The 21,377-nt window shown below is 40.2% G+C and overlaps 1 protein-coding gene across 5 annotated transcripts in view; it reads right to left on the bottom strand.

The window, feature by feature from the left end:
* Nucleotides 1-21,377, bottom strand: part of myo9aa (myosin IXAa) — a 328,643-nt gene that overhangs the window by 7,357 nt on the left and 299,909 nt on the right. For all 5 annotated transcript variants that reach the window (XM_060853931.1, XM_060853935.1, XM_060853933.1 and 2 more), the window contains 7 exons: nt 20,492-20,684; nt 19,910-20,038; nt 13,818-13,923; nt 13,009-13,140; nt 11,522-11,645; nt 1,784-1,986; nt 711-853 (listed from right to left, as the gene is read on the bottom strand). In XM_060853931.1, coding sequence (XP_060709914.1) covers nt 711-853; nt 1,784-1,986; nt 11,522-11,645; nt 13,009-13,140; nt 13,818-13,923; nt 19,910-20,038; nt 20,492-20,684 — 1,030 coding nt within the window. The remainder of the gene's footprint in view (nt 1-710; nt 854-1,783; nt 1,987-11,521; nt 11,646-13,008; nt 13,141-13,817; nt 13,924-19,909; nt 20,039-20,491; nt 20,685-21,377) is intronic.

The following is a 21,377-nucleotide window of genomic DNA, read 5'->3' as shown; positions in this document are numbered from 1 at the left end:
CTAGTTCACCTGCATACTAAAATCCCCCAAAATCACTTGCTTTTCCTACACATCTTTTCTATCTCCTTGTGCATCTTGTGCCCCCTCTTCTGACTACCATTTGGAGGCTTGTACTTAACTCCAACTTCACATTTGTGCTTCCTCAATTCTATCCACACAGATTCCACAGCATCTGATCCTACTTCATTTCTTACTATTAATTTAATTTCATTTCTTACTAATAAGGCATCCCCTATGCCCACCTGCCTATCTTTCAGATAGGATGTACATCCTTTAACATTCAGCTCCCAGTCCTGATCTCCTTGCAGCCACGTCCCCATGATGCCCTGCCAATTTCAAACTGCGCCACAAGCTTATTTACCTTACTCCTTAGACAGCATGCATTCAGATATAACAGCTTCAGTCCTGTATTAACCATCCCTCATCTCATTACCATTCATTTGATTAGTAACCCTTTCCATACACTCGGTCCTATTTGAGTCTGTCATGGAGATTTCTAATAACCTCTCCTGAGTTCTGTACTCTCAGCTCCTCCTCTAATTCAGGTTTTCTAATTACCTCCATAACTGAGCTCAGCCCAGGCTACCACCCCCAATTTTGTTTAAAGCCCTTTCACCTTCCTGGTGCAATAAAATATTAAAGGAGTTTCTTTAAAGCATGAAAGGTTAACAGGCTGGAAGATTTTAAAAGGTACAAATGGCATCGATTACCAGAACATTCTGATACTGCTCCCTCAGAATCCATGCTTAGATTTTCAAAGCTGTCTGCTGTTCCAATTGATGCTTCTGATTCAAGGGTTTCATCATCAGAGGCGCGTGGCTCCAGAGCAAGCATTTCAAAAGTCAGCTCCTCCCTAAAGGAAGATATTTTAAAAAAAATATACAGCAGTATCCAAATATTAGAAGACATGCACTGAAATATAAGTTCATTAAAAATGACAACTAGGCAACCCCTTATGCCAAGAAATTAGAAGTGCTCTTCCTTTCAACTTGCAGAATCAATGGTCAACTCATCCTCACTGGATCAGTTTGTGCTTCCTTGTGAACAATGTGGCCACTCTCAACGTGTAACAGCAGTCAGAAAGCTGGTCTCCATATGAGTGAGCAATGACAGCTTGGACTCGACACATACACTATGTACCAATATATGTCACGAAGGCAGTGATAGTAAGCTACACGCATCTGTCTAATTTTACAACAAGGAAATTTTACATTCAAAAGTACTTAGTTACCCAAGCCAAGGAGGAGGCTGAAATGTTTCTCCTGATCTTAAAAAGGAAGGTTGGCTTACTGCATACAGCTATGCATGACAAGCACTTCAGGAATCAGCACCATCTAATTAATATAAAGAAGCTTCTGTGGCTGTCTATTTCTGAGGATCATGACCTTGATTTAAAAGGTACAGGATCAAATCCTTTTGTTACCTGTAATTCCAACTGAAAGGAATAGAAACTGGAAAGAAGGGAACATTTATGCAGCCTTGATAACAATGGCCAAACATTCCTGGAGGTAGAAAATCTCTCGCACTGACACAGAGATCTAGCTTGAGTATAAAAGTAGTGACACTACTATCCTATAACATCAAGAGCACATTAAAACACTGTTCCCAAAATTCAACACTACAAATTGAAAACACAAAGCACTGAAGCTGAAATCACCAAACCAGCACCATTTCCTGGCTTCCATTTCAGCAACTATGAATACTGCACGTAAGTTTGACGATAGAATCAGATGTTGTCAGCTCCTCGAGCGCCAATCATACATTGCAAACTTGCATCTCTTACTTTTCTTTTTGCAGAGTCTCTATCTGCTCAGTTAGCGCCCTCTCCTCCTGCTGCATGGCTGCCTGCTGTTGCTCAGTCAAGTCCATGTCAGGTGACTCATCAGCACTTGCCGTTTCTTCAGGAACATCTGCAACTGATGGCAGTCGCATTCCAATTGGAGAGCCAGGGCTACTGTAATTTGAGCGGCGAAGGCGACCTTTACCCTATAAAATCACAAAGAACAAGGAATACAGTGAGGCATCACACCAGCACTGAAAGCAATACATGATAGACACTAGTCTGTACACACCAGTAATTGGCATATCAAATCAAATGGTACGTTCTTTTGTTTGCTTGTAAAAGGCTGAAAACAGCCCATACTCAAACAGCCCATGCTTGCCAAGCCCAAAACAAAAAAGTTTCCTGTTAGATGTAATTGAGCAACACTTGCTGAGTTCTCAAACAGCTACGCTAACAACCAATTTAAGGTAATTTGCCAAGCTTCTAACTGGCTCACTTATGTTTAGCAGAATTGATACACAGAGATATGCAAGGGTCTGTTATCTACAACAAAAGGAATATGCTCAAGCTTCGCACCTTTTTGGAATTATAAGAGCTCTTGGAAAGACTGAAGTTTCCCTTTGCTTTCTCCATGGCACTGCATCAGCCAGAGAGCCAAGCCAATAATCAATCAGCATCCTTTTTCTTCCAATAGTATAAATTGCTGTGATCATTTGAAGTTTAGCATCGTTATATCTGTCCTATTTAGTGCAAGCGAAACCACTTCGCCAATATGTCTCTTCTATTCACTCAAACATCTAGCCATACAGATTTGTTTCTTAATTTCTTCTGTATCTTAATTAAGCTCTGGTTTTAGATTAGATTTATATTGAACTTGTTAGCCATCCCCCAGTCACCAAAAGTTAAATCCAAAATTTGGATCTCAGTATCATCAAGCCCTACGCAAGACCATCCTGCAGTGAAACATTCATTCACATTATGTTTGATGCAGAAAAGCATTTCTTGTCTCTCTGTGCTGAAAGATATCAGAGCAAAAGCAGCTTGACCTGTACTGCATTCAGGTCTTTGCAGGATGGGATGAGAGCAGAAGCGAAGGGCTGAGGATGGAGCATAAGATGCACTGCAACTCTGCATAGCACTATAAATTTTATAGGACTTTTGTATTCATAACATGTTAGCTATTTTACTTCTTTCCTTCAAAGCTATTGCTCTTTTATGGATGATAAATATTTTTGTTTCCAATTAAAAAAAAACAGGAAAGTTGCTTACAGTCGATTTCAGCTAAACACAGAAAAAACACTGCAAATCAAATTATAAGGGATAGGATCAAGCATTTTAAGCTGGGAAGTGGCTGTAAATCACTCCTGCGACAATCAAGCACCAGAAGTGGAAGGTTCTTTAGCCTCAGGATGGTGTTCAAATGAGAGAATGTGATTTTCCAGCACAATCTGAAACTTCTGAAAGCAGTTTCTTCTCAATTCCTATCTAGATAACTAACAGTTCAAGTATTGGTTACAATGACACATAGGAGAACACCACATCACAGATTTACACACACACACAAACTACAAATATTTAGAAATACAATCTAAACACAATACAACCAATCACTAGCCTGCTTCCACTCCAGCAAATGGCCTTTTTTTAATCAGCGTCTTAATCTGAAACATAGGCTCAAAGGTCATTAACACAGGGCAAGACTCACTTACTTAATAGAAGCCCTCCCACCCCAAAATTCTAAAATTATTAGAATCATTGTTTTATTTTAAAGCACAGAAGAAATGAAGCTATGTGACCATCATACAACCATCAGTATCAATCCTATTTACAGGTTCTTTCAATTAATGATTGCCCTCCTTATAACTGACAGGTGCAGCTTATTAGTATAATGGCCTTTCACCTTGGTGATAATGGTTCAAAATCCAGACTGATGAGACAAACTCCTCCTCTGTCTTTAAGGATCCAGATGAAATGAGTTCACGTCATTCCAGTTTCTTTTTAGTTAAGTGTCCACATTGATAAAAAAATGACTGAATCCAATATTAAATTGAAAGACAATATTGTGAAATCTAAATTCAATGCTCCTCACATACCATTTGAACATGGGATATTCCAGAGTACGTCATACCAGAACAAAGTAGAGAAATATACATCTTATTAAATTGTGACGGTTTACAGCTACCAGGTTAACCCTAACTGCAAGAAACAAAACCTGACCCCCGATGTTCAAGATTAAACTAAAAAAATGAATAGAAAATGATTTTAGAATGCTTTTCTATATTCGGGATCATGTGGAAAGCAGGTTTTGTTGTGCTGAGCATGTGCTGGAGTGGTTACAGTGCTGATGTAATCTTTTATAAATGCCATCACCAAGAAAGGTCAATCACTACAAGCACATATCAGACAAACCATTACCTTTTTATTACCATTCGGCTGCATGGACGGCAAAAAGAAAACATGAAAATTTCAGCAAATCTTATTTCCTCAGAGAGGGGAATGGAAAGGGAAAAAGAGAGAGCGCGAAAGAGAATGTGATTGTGAAATGGTACAGATGTGGAGTTTAAAGATGACTCACTGGCAGTCAATCAATTTATTTCCAATCAACTGTTATTTACTGATGTGCAGTGGTAGTTACTGATGTTACTATTGACTATTAATGACATACTGACCTGCATGCCATCAAGCCAAGTAACTAACTCTTACTGCCCATTGTTGGATGATTTGGTAGTGGTTTCATTAAAATAAAAACAAAAACTTCTATTGCCTATCAGAGATATAGCACTCCAATAGTACATCACAACATGCTGAGACAGATACAGAACTTCACTTTTAAACTACTGCACAAGTGCAGTGTTCCATTTTGCCCAATCAAAAAGTAAACAAGACCAAGCTCATGTCAAGCAAAATGAACTATTTAAGCATTCTTAACGTGAATGTACAGAATTAATTGCTAGAAGCAGAAATTCATACTGCAACTTGACAAACATGTTAACAAGGTGCACGCGACACCACATTCCTTTAAAACCAATATGCTTCTTTTTAGGTGGGAACTTGACAGACTAACTTTAATGGGCTGATGAACAGAGATCCTGTCTAAAAGTTAATAATCTGGTTGAAAAGTGGGCAGACTGGTGGTCACCCCACAATAACGCAACAATGACTGTGAAATAAAAACAAAGTGCAGAAGAGACTGGGCACGTCTGGCAATTTTTGTGGACAGAGAAACAAAGTTAATATTTCATGTCCAGTGATCTCCAAAAGACTTCTAGAGTTAATTTACTACAAAGCAGCACTAGACATAATCAGAACTTTGGAGTGGTGCTGGAAAAGCACAGCAGGTCAGGCAGCATCTGAGGAACAGGAAAATCGACGTTTTGGGCAAAAACCTGATGACTTTCCTGCTCCTCGGATGCTGCTTGATCTGCTGTGCTTTTCCAGCACCATTCCAATCTAGACTCTGGTTTCCAGCATCTGCAGTCCTTATTTTTACCTATAATCAGAACTTTGAAAGGCCCAAAGCCTCTGATCAGCAATGTTCAAATTTAAAGCTAGTCAGATTTTCAGAGTTGAACCACAGAAGAAGGCCTTTGTTCCAACACTGGTTAAACACTTCTGCTAAGGGTAAACACTTCTGCTAAGTTAAACCTAACACAGAGAAGCTTACCTTGCGCATAATATGTTAAATTTCGAGAGGCAAAGAACTATCCCAGAGCTCACTATTTAAAGTAAAAATTAACTATTTTGTTCTTTACTTCCAGAGGACATTAAAACAACAGCTTTTACAACTCCTTTCTCTTGAACCTATCTTTTACCTCTCGCTTGATAATACTGGTCCGATATAAAACCCCGAATAAGATTTTTTAAAAAATCATGTTTCAAAACCAGTCAGCTTTGTTGATTCTCCTTTGTACATTTTCCTCCAAGTGGGTTTCGATGTTCTACTGCACGAACATCTTACAGAGAGTTCTTCAGCTAGCAGTGTATATTCATTGGTGTCCTTAACAGTTCTCCTCCTAACTCTTGAAAATGTCTGGTTTTATACCCTCAAAACGTCAGATCATTTCATTGGATTTGATGTTGTCAAAATGATAAATTCAAATTTGATTGACTTCGGTATCTTGGGGCATAATTTAAACTGACTGGCCAAATTTGAATTTGTTTTTGTATCATGGCAGTTCATCTGCACTATTGGACTCAGAGTCAAATGTTACATTTTCACTTCTTTCAGTATGCTCTGTGCCTCTAAGTCTGTGCCAACCTCCAGTCTCTCAAAGATACAGTACACGTCTACACCTTCATAACACATTTTATTTAAAGTACAGTGCACTTTAATTCATTTACGTATTTTATCACTTGATTATATCATGTACTGAGAATGTTAGTGCTTTAAATTTCTACAAAGTAGAGCAGAATCATAGAATTCACAGATCCACAACCATTCCATGTAATACCTTTCCATGCATGGACATTTTCTGCAGACTCAAAAATACAGTGTCATCTAAAAATATTTTAAAAAAAGCACATTTGTTTCAAACGCACCAACTTCTAGGTGGGTCTGTGCCATACTATTTCTGGTGTTGAAAATGTGTTGCTGGAAAAGCTCAGCAGGTCAGGCAGCATCCAAGGAACAGGAAATTCGACGTTTCGGGCATAAGCCCTTCATCAGGGTTCCTGATGAAGGGCTTATGCCCGAAACGTTGAATTTCCTGTTCCTTGGATGCTGCCTGACCTGCTGCGCTTTTCCAGCAACACATTTTCAGCTCTGATCTCCAGCATCTGCAGACCTCACTTTCTCCTCCTATTTCTCGTGTTGCCTGCATTTTTTGCACATAGCCAGTGAAAATGGACCTTTTAGTATGGTCAGTATGTTACTTGTATGTCAGGAATCAGTGATATCAGCAATCTTGTTGTAAGGTTCAGAGCTGATACAAGAGTAAATTTGTGCATATCAGCAGAAGTTACAGGATCAGGTTCAGAACCCCCATTTGAGCTTCCAGCTCTCTATCACAGGACCAACTGTACAAGTAAACTATAACACCCTCGGCTAATTGGAGTCGGAATCAGGTTTTTTCTTGGTCTGCATGGCTCAGCTATACCAAACTGACTCATAGGAATACAAGCCAGAATGTGAGTAAGACCATTTTACTTTTACCGAGCTATTAAAATAAGGAATAAGTTTACATATTCTAATGCTTTGTGTCAATGGTGGCCAAATAACTTATTTAGACAATGAATGTGCAGTGTGTGAATACAGAATCTATTTTGGCATGCTCAAACTAGCTTTACTTATCACAAATTAGTATGCAGATAAATACTTAGTAACAACTGTAAGTACTTAGTTATTTAACAGACACGACAAATAAACAAACAGGCTGGATGGTGTACCTATATAGTAAACTAAGCGACAACCAAACAAACAACACCAGCTGTACTTATACCAATAGCAGAGGCCTAGAAGATTGCTAAGTGGCGAAAAGAAAGCATGAATTGGTGTAAGCTTTCAACCATTAATATACCAATTCCTGGAACAAAGAAACTAAATAATGAGCACAACTAATTCCTGTCAAAACATTTATTCAACTATTCAAACAAAGTATGAGAAAGGGTTTGGTGACTACCATACAAATTACGAATGCTTATGAAAAGTACTGGAAAGCTTCCCTCTAGTCTATTGAAGTTGGACATTTTTGATGTTCACACTATGAATATTAATATTTTTAAATGAATTTCTTATGGAAAATCATGTTGCTAACTTTGAATAGTCTCTGATACTACAATGGTTTCTTGCTCTAATGTTGACTTTGCATATGGAAAGTTATCGTTTAGAACTCAATAGAAAATGGAGAATGCTGCAGTAGGAATACACTGCCATTATCTAAGACACACACAAAACATTCCAGCGTCTAGACACCTTTTCTCGCCCATTCACACTGTAACGGAACCAAACTACAATGGTCAAATATTCTCAAAATGCGGTTCTTGAAACAATCAACAGGAGCAGAAATGCAGTCAACCACAACTGTAGAATAACTTAACATAACCTCTCTTTGGTTTCAAATCAATTCACAACTAGATCATTTCCTATAGCAGCATGTAATGAATGGCATCATGGACAGGCGTCAGTGATATGGTGGGAGAAATACCTACCGGAATCGAACTGCGATTCATGCTCATGAATCTAACCGCTATTATAACCGGTTTCTATAGTAGAAAAGAACACGAAAAGTAGAGGATCAGGTTAGTTTTATCATGCATTCAACAGGAGCATGCAGACTGCAGGAAAAGGAATGTGTTTTGGTAGGGTTAATTATAGCATAATCATTTAATATTAGTTGTTTGCATTCTAGAAGTTGCATACAGCAGGTTAATACTCTTTCCATCGAATGGTTAGAATCTGAAATGTGCTGCTTGAGTGAGAGATGGAGGCAGATTCAATCACAGCTTTTGAAAGGTAACTGGGTAATTATCTGAAAAAAAAAGTTGCAGGGCTAAGGAACAAAGATCAGGAAAAAGTGGAACTATCCAAGTTGTTCATGCAGAGAACGTCAATGATGTGACAGACCAAATGGCCACCTTCTATGTTGTACCCATTCTATGACTCTTCTCTCCATTTGTTTTCTCCTGCCTCTTAAATATTACATTTGCTGAAGTACACATCTACAGTCATTGTGCTTCCTTTGGGAATTTCATCAAAATAATCAACCATTAAGTGTGATCACAAACCATGATTGTCGATGAGTTACTTAACTGTGGCAGAAATCTCTTTTGAATCTAATTCTGGCTAAGCTGATATTTGCATGTATAATTATCAACTGGTGTTACTATGGAGCAATTTTTAACCTAGCAAATGCACAAATGCTAAAGCCATCGGTAGCTCCAAGTCTCACCTCAACTGAGATTCAACATTCCATAATCATAACAGCAGAGCTTATATGTCTTACATCATCAAGGAAGATGATCTCTTCACTATTATTAAAGTTCTACCTTATATGTATTGGTACTTTAATTGAAGCATTCTGCTGTCAAACAATGGTAATGTTTTTCAAATTATCATTCATCTCTCCAAATGTTCAGTGAACTGTATGTTATGAGTGAGGAATTCACAGCAGATAGACAACACGTGACATGCAAGTCAGTGTGCAAGGATAGAAGTATAACAGGTGATTTTTCACAACTAAAATGTATCAGCAAAAGTGTTAGCATCCTCGATAATTGATTGCACCTTCAAGTGGAAGAGTTGCACAATATTTATATGTCATGGATTTGATCAGGAATTGAAGATTTGGCTCAATAAAAACTACTGATCTTCCTGTGTACCTGGACAAATATCTTCTATTAAGTCCAGAACTGAGTCACAGCAAATAATTTAAAAAAGACTGTGCCCAGGTGGAACTGGATGTACAGATTCCCATCTTACATTTACACATTCAACTATACTGCTTTACTCATGCACTCACATATTACATAGATTCATAACAGATTCATAGTTAGGTAAAGGGGCAGTACAACGAGATCTAGGCGTTGAAAGCAAGCATGCAGGTACAGCAGGCAGTGAAGAAAGCTAATAGCATGCTGGCCTTCATAGCAAGAGGAATTGAGTATAGAAGCAAAGAGGTCCTTCTGCAGCTGTACAGGGCCCTAGTGAGACCGCACCTGGAATACTGTGCGCAGTTTTGGTCTCCAAATTTGAGGAAAGACATTCTGGCTATTGAGGGAGTGCAGCGTAGGTTCACGAGGTCAATTCTCAGAATGGCGGGACTATCTTACGCTGAAAGATTGGAGCGACTGGGCTTGCAAACGCTTGAGTTTAGAAGGTTGAGAGGGGATCTGATTGAGACGTATAAGATTATTAAAGGATTGGGCACTCTGGTGGCAGGAAGCATGTTTCCGTTGATGGGTGAGTCCTGAACCAGAGGACACAGTTAAAAATAAGGGGTAGGCTACTTAGAACAGAGTTAAGGAGAAACTTCTTCACCCAGAGAGTGGTGGGTGTATGGAATGCTCTGCCCAGAAGGCTGTGGAGGCCAAGTCTCTGGATACTTTCAAGAAAGAGTTGGATAGAGCTCTTAAGGATAGTCAGATCAAGGTTATGGGGATAAGGCAGGAACAAGATACTGATTGAGAATGATCAGCCATGATCATAACGAATGGTGGTGCTGGCTTGAGGGGCAGAATGGCCTACTCCTGCACCTATTGTCTATAACCAGTCTCAATGTCATAAGCGACCAAAGCAGCAATTTTATTCACTAGCTTAAACATACAATATGAGAATGTGCTCTTTTAAATAGATTTTCAATTAGTAAATTATTAAAGCAGTGAAAACAAATTCGCTTGTCACTGAATTTCAATGGGAAATTATTAATACTGAACTAACTGAATATAATAGGGAAATAAAAGACAAACGTGCACAAGTTTCTACAGTAATACCCAGCATCACAATGCACACAGTTGACATAGGAATCTGGTTGTACAGACCATTTCTATTAGGACTGCTTTGAAAACACTGTTCACTATGGTAAGACTTCATCCTTGACTTAAACTTATAAGTGTTCAGATCTGACACATTTGCAATGTACTAACACCAGTACAATGCTTAAAGTAATTCAGAGAAGTGTGCTTTAACAATATCAGAAATGAGTTAGAACTTCATTGTGTATGCAGTACTGCTTTTGGCAATGCGTTTGATATCCAAGTAATCAAAAGAGAAGGTCCTTTGAGAAACTGGCCAGGCTGGACATGTGACTGAACCTTACTTCACATTCTGGAACTTCAACTCAATTATCAAACAAAGTACAACAGCAAGTCAAGTTGATGATGAGGAGAGAGATAAACAAACAAAAAGAATTTCAAATATCAATCACATCCAACTGAACCGACAGGAAAATGAGAGAAAGATGCATTTTTAAGTTAAAATGGAGCTACATTGGAAGAATGGGGGAAACTAAAACTCACCCCTCTCAACTTATTTAATCTCCAACTTTAATAAATGCCTGAGCATGTTTAGCCTCTATCTTTTGGCCTCAAATAAGTTCTAACCTTGTTTCTATATCGAGTAGAAAGACACGCTTAATGCTACAATCTTAATAGTCAGCCAGATAATGTGAAGTCAGCATGCCAAACTAAAGTTATGGGTTGATAATGGGCAAACACAGCAAGAAAAGAGCTTGCTGTAAATACCTAGTACATGATATATAGTCAGCAAAATTTGGACATTTTGAGAACACAGACAAGAGTGCCTAAATATTTGTAATGGTTTTACAGAGATTCAACGTTGGCCACTTGGACTTAGACACTATGTGCTACCAAACTGAAGTGATGTAAGACTGTTTACGTAAGGAAAACATACTATTCATTTAAATCAGAATAAGAAAACAGCATTCACTCCTACCATGTGGCCCTTCCTAAGGATGATATGAAAAACACATTAGATTAAACCAGTCACTCAAATCTTTGTTGACTTTAAACAAAGTAGCCAATTCACACAAACTCACAGAACAGCACGTATGTGGTGAATCTTCAATTTAATGGAACAAAGATTGTAACATTCAGAAAGACGGACAAAATGAGAACAAATTCTACCTAATGTTACAGGCAACCTGAACTAACAAGAATTCCAAAGGTGCTGTTTTCTGAGAGAATGCAAATATGTAGCAATATTTCTTCTAATGCAAGTACAGTAAAAGTAACCAAGATTTCAGTCCTACAGATCCAGAAAAGAATCAAGTTGAAAGATCTTACTATTGAGCGATGGATGAGTGACAGTCTGTTCTTGGCTTTGTTCTCTGCAAACTCCAGGCTGTTGATGTCCTTCAGCCTTGCTCGGTACTTGTTCATTTGCTCCACAATTATCAATTCCACACACCTTCAGGAAATGACAAACAGGGTTGAAGAAATGTTTAGGTTAAATATACTTCTGGCAAGGGCCCGTTGGGATGCAGTGGTAGGAAGTCCAGGTTAAGGAACATCCCTGAACAGGGATTATAAAAATGATTGTGGGTGGGGGGACAGTGAGAGAGTGAGTGTGTATGGGTGAGTGAGTGAGTGAGTGAGAGAGAGAGTGTGTGTGAGTGTGTGTGAGTGTGAGTGAGTGAGTGAGAGTGAGAGTGAGTGAGTGAGTGAGAGAGACTGAGTGCGGGGAGGGGAAATCAACCCCTAGTTTTACTACAAAAACATAATATACTCACTGAAAAACATACTCATATGGTCTTCTTCATTCGCCTTCCCTGATAATCTAATCCACAAATTCAAATTCTGTGGGGGGAGGAAAAAGCCATTCCCCAACCCTATTTCCTTTTTATTTGTCAATTCTCTTTAAGGTCTCTTCTTGCCCCACTACAACATACTTACCTCCCCTTAAAGATACAGGAGAAACTGTAGTGCCCAAAAAATGAACATGATATTAGCAAACTGAAAAATACATTTAATTTGGTTAATTCACTAAATCTTTAGATTTTCTATTTCAATGACAAAAAAAAAGTAAAATTCTGTATTCAAAACAGACTATTGTTTGCTTCCTTCAGATGACATCATGATCTTAGGACAGACAATAGTCCAATGCTTATCATTAGACTATCAATCCAGAGACCCAGGTTGCACTGGGGACCTGGGTTCAAATCCTGCCATGGCAGATGATATAATTTGAATTCAATAATAATCTGGAAATAAGAATCTAATGATGACCATGAAACCATAGAGGTCAGAGGAAGATTCTTTTCACAGAGAGTTGTGGAAGCAGAGTCATTAGGGACATTTAAGTGACTGCTGGACATGCGCATGGACAGCAGTGAATTGAGGGGTGCGTAGGTTCGGTTATTTTATTTTAGGTTAGGAATAATCCTCAGCATAATATCATGGGCTGAAAGGCCTTTTCTGTGCTATACTTTTCTATGTTCTATGTTCTAAAGGAAGGGTCGCTTATTTGCACTAGACTTCATCACATTTCTCGTATTTAAAAATGAATTGTACACATTGGAATTACTTGATGTAATAAACATTAAGACACTGGTAAAACTGGCAGCTATTTTCATAGATGAATCCAGGAACAATCTGCCTGACATGGGATTTCATAAAGATAGTACTACATAAGCTACCATCATAATGGGTCAACTTGTGCAATTGTTACAATAAAAACTCCAAAATCTGCTTTCACCATCCCAGCATTGTACCACTATGACTTTTTATTAGAAAGTGCCGGAGTTGTCATTATGAAACAAAAGCATCCTTACGCAGTGGTTTTTGAAATATCTTGTACGCTTTGTAATGGGTCAGTGGTGTCCGGACATCGAAGAATACATGGTGCAAAGACAATAGCCAGTGCATTTGAAGACATCCGGTTGGTTTCTTCTTGTAGTGCAATTCTGGAAATGCAGCAATTAAGTTGGATGAATGAGGGAGTAGAGAGAAACAATGATAACCTGTCAGCTCTGCAAATATAAAACAATATGCTGGGAATACACAGAAGGTCTTGCTATAGTCCTAGCAGTGAGGAAATCTTCATTTACAAGATGTACTGTTTGCACATTTATGATGGTTAAGCTGCAAGTTTGACAAAAAAATCATAATTATGATTTATGAAAAGTATTCTTACCAACTACACTTGGCAAATACTTTGCTGTTACCAATGCACAATGCTCAGTATACAAGGTCAAGCAGAACTCTAACCTTCTAAAAAGGGTGAAGTTGGAAATAATAAGAGTTAAACAACTGAATGATCAATTGTTAAAGTGTCTTGAGGCCAAGGTAGTGGATTAATTTTAGAAACAACCAGGTGAAGAGGAATGGAAAGGCAATAACATTTTGCATGGATGAGAACAAATGGTCTGACAGAACTTCAGACAAAATGCTCTTGCTCTGATGTGGATCATTTTTCCTTTAATGAAATCTTCCCCATACCCAGCATGAACTGAATCTAGAACTTAAAATATCGACATAATGTCTACCCTTAACCATGCAGAAAATGGTAAAGTGCAAATTGATCAATCTTCTGCTGCAGAACTACACTTCAAAATCTAATGCATATCAGTCAAATATTTACCTTACAAGATGAAAGATGAGCCGTTCAAGTGTGCTGATGTGAGTTCGAGACAACTGATCGATTATGGAATACACACCTCTAATTATTTCCTTTTTATCTGGGAGACCTGCAATTACACAAAATAATTTTTATCTCATCAAAACACACAATTCAATAATGGGGTGGAAAATTATATCAAGACTGATTGCTAATCTATAACTTTGATCAATATAATTTACTCTTTTAGATGTTTAATCATATAGAGCAAAAAGGCTGAAAGCAGCATTCTTGTTCTTCAATGAATCAGTTAATTAGCTCATGGAGTAGTAGGGTTGTTAAAATTAAGCTCAGCACAGAGATGAAAATGAGTTAAAATTCCCATCAGCATGCACTAAAAGGAGGGTGAATGCTGACAATTTGAAACAAAAGCAGAGTACTGGAGAAACAGCAGGAGACAGCTCTGTTGAGAGAAAAATCGTTAACATTTCAAATCCAGTGATCCTTTGTCAGAACAGTTCTCCTAAGAAGGATGATAAATTGAGGTGAAACACCAGAGGACTGTATATTCTGATAAAGCTATATCCCAGCAACAACAAGCCCTTTCAGAAAGGTTAGAAAGAGAAGGGGAGTGTCAGAACATCAGATGGATTAATTAGATCAGATCTACAGGACAACACTGACTGAAGTGTGCTGAAAAACAGCAGTTCCAAATTTTGAATATGTCATTAGTTCTTTAAGCCAACCTTAACCATTTTTACAATGCAAGTGAGACCACAGCAGGTTTTTTTTAATAGAGCTGTCTTTATAATATCTTATCAAGTGTTTACTTAATGCCTTATCATATTCTTAAACCTCTCTTGAAGTGCTTCACATACATTGAATTACTTCACACCCAGTGACTTCTTACCTATGCAAACATAGCAGTCATTTTATCACAGCAAGATTTACTGAGATGGACATACAGAACAGAAAACAGGATGCGGAACCTATCAACAAAGACGGCATACTTAAACTACTGGACTTGTGCCTCACTACACACTTTACATTCAACAATCAGATATACGAACAAATCAACGGAACACCCATGGGATCACCAATCTCGGGACTCATAGCAGAGGCAGTTATGCAAAGGTTAGAACAAACAGCCCTACCACAAATTCAACCCAAACACTGGGTCAGATATGTCGATGACACGTTTGTAATCATCAAAAACATGGAAATAGAAAAACACACAGAATCATCAACGCCACACTCACAGGAATCCGATTCACGAGAGAAGAAGAAAAGGATAGCCAACTCCCATTCCTAGACGTGATAGTACAGAGAACACCGTACGGAGAATTCACCACAAGGGTACACAGGAAAACAACACACACAGACCAAGTCCTAAACTATGAAAGTAACCACCCCAACACACACAAACGAAGCTGCATCAGGACACTATTCAAAAGGGCCACAACACACTGCAGTACACCAGAACTGTAAAAAGAGGAAGAGGAACACCTATACAAGGTATTCGCCAAAAACGGATACCCGCGCAACTTTATCAACAGATGCCTAAGAGACAGACCACGGAACGAGGACATGCCACAACCAAAAGGACTAGCCACACTACCATACATCAGGAGCGTTTCAGAACTGACAGCCAGACTACTGCGACCCTTAGGACTCATAACGGCACACAAACCAACAGCCACGCTCAGACAACTTACTAGAACAAAGGACCCGATACCCAACATGAGCAAAACTAATGTAGTTTACAAAATACCATGCAAGGACTGCACAAAACACTATATAGGACAAACAGGAAGGCAGCTAACAATCCGCATACTTGAACATCAACTAGCCACGAAACGACACGACCAGCTGTCCCTAGTAGCCACACACGCAGACAACAAGCAACATGAATTCGACTGGGAAAACACTACTATCATAGGGCAAGCCAGACAGAGAACAGCCAGGCAATTCCTAGAGGCATGGCATTCATCCACAAACTCCATCAACAAACACATCGACCTGGACCCAATATACCAACCACTACAGCGGACAGCTGAAACTGACACCCGGAAGCGGCAAGGACAGACCACTATAAATACCGGAAGAAACATCAAAGAAGCGCTTCACAGGAGGCTCCAAAGCACTGATGATGTCGCCTAGCCAGGGGACGAAACGTTTGCAACAAAAACTTCCAGCTCGGCGAACAGAACCACAACAACGAGCACCCGAGCTACAAATCTTCGCACAAACCTTTACTGAGATGTGTTCAGTTTAATCTGTTTCTTAGTAGTGTTGGAGAAATCTTGGCCAGGATATTCGGAGACCCCTCTCCCGCCTTTTTTGGGACCTGTCTACTTTCAGGTTTATTCCTCCAATATTCATCTCAGTGACTTCTTAACCCAGTCAGAGAAAAAGTCAAACTTATTCAGCACTCGGTCCCCTCTTACAATATGGTGAACTGTTACTACCCATTCTTACTAATGACTTCTCCCTGTTTACAAATTCTTCCATGGCCTCTCTCCAACTGGGATATACAATATTTCACCAATTTACATTTCTGCTCAGCCCCTTCGCTCTTCAGTCTAATTTGCTCGGCATTTTTGTCCCAGTCGAATGTTCCAGCAGAGCATTTTAATACTCCAAAATTGTTTTCCTAAACACCCCATTAGGAGAGTTGTGGAACAGTACCCAACAACCCTGTCTTTATGCCAGAAACTCAGACTTAAGTCTCCCAAGGAAAGTACGTACACCATGGCCAAACAAATTAAATTTAAGCATGTAAATCCTTCTGAGAGTTACCAATGATAGGCAATAAAAGCAAGAGATTCCTGGTTAGTCATGCAATACCTCAGTAATATCATGTTAGCAATAAGTGGCATATTCGTTCAGTGCTGCCTCACATCTCTCAAAAATGCTTCATATACTCAGAATTACTTTGAAATCTCTTGACCTCATAGATAAACATGGCAGTCATTTCACAATGTGAAGCAGAGAAATTGCAGCCTACATTATCATTATGTGCAGCTCCAGACTACAGTATGCATATATTAATGTAAGTTGTCACAGCAACTCTGAATCCTTCGGGCTCAACCGGCTGGTGGCCAGTGTCAAGATTGGTCCCAGATTTCTTTTTGCCTGTAACCCCAATCTTAAAAAAACACATGCAATATTTTCTTCATGAAAAGGCGTAAACTGATATTACAGCATGTATAGCTCTAATATTAGGATTACAGCTTCCAAAATCAGATGGAAACCTTTTCCAAAAAGGTTGTACTTCTTCGGTATAAATAAATCTTGGGAAACTGGCCTAAACCCAGGTTGAACAGTTCATCAACTTTACCAACACCTTCCATCCCGACCTCAAATTCACTTGGACTGTCTCAGACTCCTCCCTCCCCTTCCTAGACCTTTCCATTTCTAGCTCGGGCGACCGACTCAACACAGACATCTACTATAAACGGACTGACTCCCACAGCTACCTGGACTACACCTCCTCCCACCCTGCCCCCTGTAAAAACTCCATCCCATATTCCCAATTCCTTCGTCTCCGCCGCATCTGCTCCCAGGAGGACTAGTTCCAATACCGTACAGCCCAGATGGCCTCCTTCTTCAAGGACCGCAGATTCCCCCCAGACGTGATCGACGATGCCCTCCACCGCATCTCCTCCACTTCCCGCTCCTCCGCCCTTGAGCCCCGCCCCTCCAATCGCCACCAAGACAGAACCCCACTGATTCTCACCTACCACCCCACCAACCTCCGTATACAGCGTATCATCCGCCGTCATTTCCGCCACCTCCAAACGGACCCCACCATCAGGGATATATTTCCCTCCCCTCCCCTATCAGCGTTCCGCAAAGACCAGTCCCTTCGTGACTCCCTCGTCAGGTCCACACCCCCCACCAACCCAACCTCCACTCCCGGCACCTCCCCCTGCAACCGCAGGAAATGCAAAACTTGCGCCCACACCTCCTCCCTTACTTCTCTCCAAGGCCCCAAGGGATCCTTCCATATCCGCCACAAATTCACCTGCACCTCCACACACATCATCTATTGCATCCGCTGCACCCGATGTGGCCTCCTCTACATTGGGGAGATGGGCCGCCTACTTGCAGAACACTTCAGTGAACACCTCTGGGACGCCCGGACCAACCAACCCAACCACCCCGTGGCTCAACACTTTAACTCTCCCTCCCACCCCACCGAAGACATGCAGGTCCTTGGACTCCTCCATCGCCAGAACATAACAACACGACGGCTGGAGGAGGAGCACCTCATCTTCCGCCTGGGAACCCTCCAACCACAAGGGATGAACTCAGATTTCTCCAGTTTCCTCATTTCCCCTCCCCCCACCTTGTCTCAGTCGATTCCCTTGAACTCAGCACCGCCCTCCTAACCTGCAATCTTCTTCCTGACCTCTCCGCCCCCACCCCACTCCGGCCTATCACCTTCACCTTGACCTCCTTCCACCTATCACATCTCCATCGCCCCTCCACCAAGTCCCTCCTCCCTACCTTTTATCTTAGCCTGCCTGGCACCCTCTCCTCATTCCTGATGAAGGGCTCTGGCCTGAAACGTCGAATTTCCTGTTCCTTGGATGCTGCCTAACCTGCTGTGCTTTAACCAGCAACACATTTTCAGCTCTAAACCCACAACCTTCTGACTCGGAGAAAAGAGCAATTAACTGAGTCAAAAATGGCAAGAATCAAAATAGACAGCACGGAAACAGACCCTAGGGTCCAACTCATCCATGCCAACCAAATATCCTAAATTAATATAGTCCCATTTTCCAGCACTTGGCCCACATCCCACTAAACCCTCTCTATTCATACAAACGAGCAGATGCCTTCTAAATGTTGTAATTGTACCAGCCTTCAGCACTTCCTCTGGCAGCTCATTCTGTACATGCATCATCCTCTGAGTGAAAAAGGCACTTCTTAGATCCTTTTAAATCTTTCCCCTCTCACCGTAAACCTATGCCGTCTAGTTTTAGTCTCCCACACCCTGCGGAAAAGACCATGGCTATTTAACCCATCCATGCCCCTCATGATCTTATAAACCTCTATAAGGTCACCCCTCAGCCCCTGGCACTCCAAGGAAAATAGCCAAACCTATTCAGGCTCTCCCTACAGTTCAAACCCTCCTAATTTGGGAAGATCCTTGAAAATATTTTTGGAATACTTTCAAGTTTCACAACATCGTACCTTGAGCAGGGAGACCAGAATTGCATGCAATATTCCAACAGTGGCCTAACCAATGTTCTGGAATGCCACAAGACCTCCCAACTCCTTTACTCAATGCTCTGACCAATAAGGCAAGTATACCAAACGTTTTCTTCATTATCCCATCCACCTGCAACTCCACTTTGAAAGAACTATGAATCTGCACTCCAAGGTCTCCTCGTTCAGCAGTAATCTCCAGGACCTTACCATTAAGTGTATAACTTCTGCCCTGATTTGCCTTTCCAAAATGCAGCATCTCACATTTAAACTCCATCTGCCCCACTCCTCAGCGCATTGGCCCATCTGATCACAGTCCAGTTAAACTCAGAGGAAACCTTCTTTCCTGTCCACTACATCGCCAATTGTGGTGTCACCTGCAAACTTACTGACCATACCTCCTATGTTCACATCCAAATCATTTATATAAATGATGGAAAGCAACAGACTCAGCACCAATCCTTGTGGCACACCACTGGTCACAGGCCTCCAGTCTGAAAAGCAATCCTCCACCACTCCGTCTTCTACCTTCGAGCCAGTTCTGTATCTAAATAGCGGGTTCTCCTTCTGTTCTGTGTGACCTAACCTTGCTAGCCAGTCTATCTTGAGGAACCTTGTCGAACGCCTTACTGAAGTCGATACAGATAAGGTCCACAGCTAAGCCCTCAATCCTTTTTGTTACTTCTTCAAAAAACTCAATGATATTTTCCATCCGGCCAAAAACACACATTTCATTGCATACACAGAAAATTGATCACAGCAGCTACATATGATATTACTAGAAAATGCCAGCCAAAAGCTGAATTCCTTGTTTTCTTCATCTCGCCTGCATGTTACTAAAATGACTGAATCCATTTCTATGATTCACAAATAACGGAATGGATACAACTCCCACTTACCCATTGCTCGCAGAACCTCATCATAGAGTTCAAACGTCATCAAAGGATTGGGGAGGTCCCTCAACCATTGTTTGAAAACACTGGCAATGACATGAATGTTATACTCATCCAGATTCATGCTGTTAATATCTGCAAGAAGAAATCCCAGTCAGTCCAGAAACAAGGAAATAGCAAGCAGTTTTAAAAGGCTCCCAGATGGAAATGAGAATCATCTACATCCCACATTTTAAAAGTATATTTTTGACATGTGGACACACAAAAGCAAAGCCTGTACGTTACACAAATAGTAAGCTGTTTTGAACCTGTAATCCACATAGTATCTTAATGTGGAATGTTATTGAATTTTAACCAAGCAATGACATAAAAAGTGCACCCCATCTCATCACCAGCAACATTAAAACATTAGTTATAGCCTTTCATAGCATTTATAAAACTCTAGTATAGAATTACTCATTGTACTCTTAAATTTTGTTTGATTCAGTTTTAAGCAAACATATGTTAAGGTGACACTTGGAACTGCAGAACAGATTCCAACCTACAATTGGAATCTGTCAAAGTACCCTGTTTGGGAGCCTTCCTTACCTGTGTCCAGGCCCTGTTTGAGCTCCTTGATTTTATTGGTTGATCCAGACTTCCTATAGATTCCTTCAGTATACAAGCCATGCATTTCAATGTAGTTGATCAGTTTCTCCACCACCAATGGAACTGACCGCTCATCATTGGTAAGTCTGGAGACCTCCACTCCGAACTGCCGAGATGATAACTCGGGGTCATACTGTACATCAAACAGAAGACTATGTAAACCAATGGTAGCCTAGAGTAATTAGTGCCCCCATATCCCTCAAATGTCTCAGCCAGCAAAACGTAATGTCCAATATGAATTGAACAATAAACAATGGAAGGTCCCAGCTTTCAGCTTCAATCTGTAGAGTTAACCAGCAGTAGAATTATCATAATTAGTCTCAATGTTTGGAGATAGGGAGGAAAGCAATAAACTAGCCATAGGTCCTAATAATTATCTTGTGTAGAGACCACATAGGTTTTACTTTAGGAAATACAAAGTGAAATTGCAAGTTGGACTAAAATAGGAGAGTTGTGGAACATGTAAAAAAAAAATCAGGTGCTGTGTATTTTTGAGCTGAGATTTTATGCTGTTGTTTGAAGCAGTGAGTGCAAGAATCTGAGACTGAACTGCACCATGTCTTTTGAGCTTATAAAAAATTCTGCCTGACAACAATCCTATCCGATTGAGCTATACGGTTAAAAAGCTTAAGTATCAAAGGCAGCAGAGAACAGAAAAAGAGCCTGAAGGCAGAAAGCATCCAACTCTCCCAAAACCCCCCCACTCTCTTTCCAACTGGAAAGTCAGAAAAATTAAAAGCCTTAAAAAAAAAGCATTCTAAAACAAGATCTAGGGCTGAACTGATAAACTACTGCAGTGAAGAACAGTAATGATTTTTTCATGGTC

This window comes from Hemiscyllium ocellatum, chromosome 42, assembly GCF_020745735.1.
Source record: "Hemiscyllium ocellatum isolate sHemOce1 chromosome 42, sHemOce1.pat.X.cur, whole genome shotgun sequence".
NCBI classification, from domain to species: Eukaryota; Metazoa; Chordata; class Chondrichthyes; order Orectolobiformes; family Hemiscylliidae; genus Hemiscyllium; species Hemiscyllium ocellatum.
Note: the sequence above shows the minus strand (reverse complement) of the source record. Positions and strands in the feature narration are given on the sequence as shown.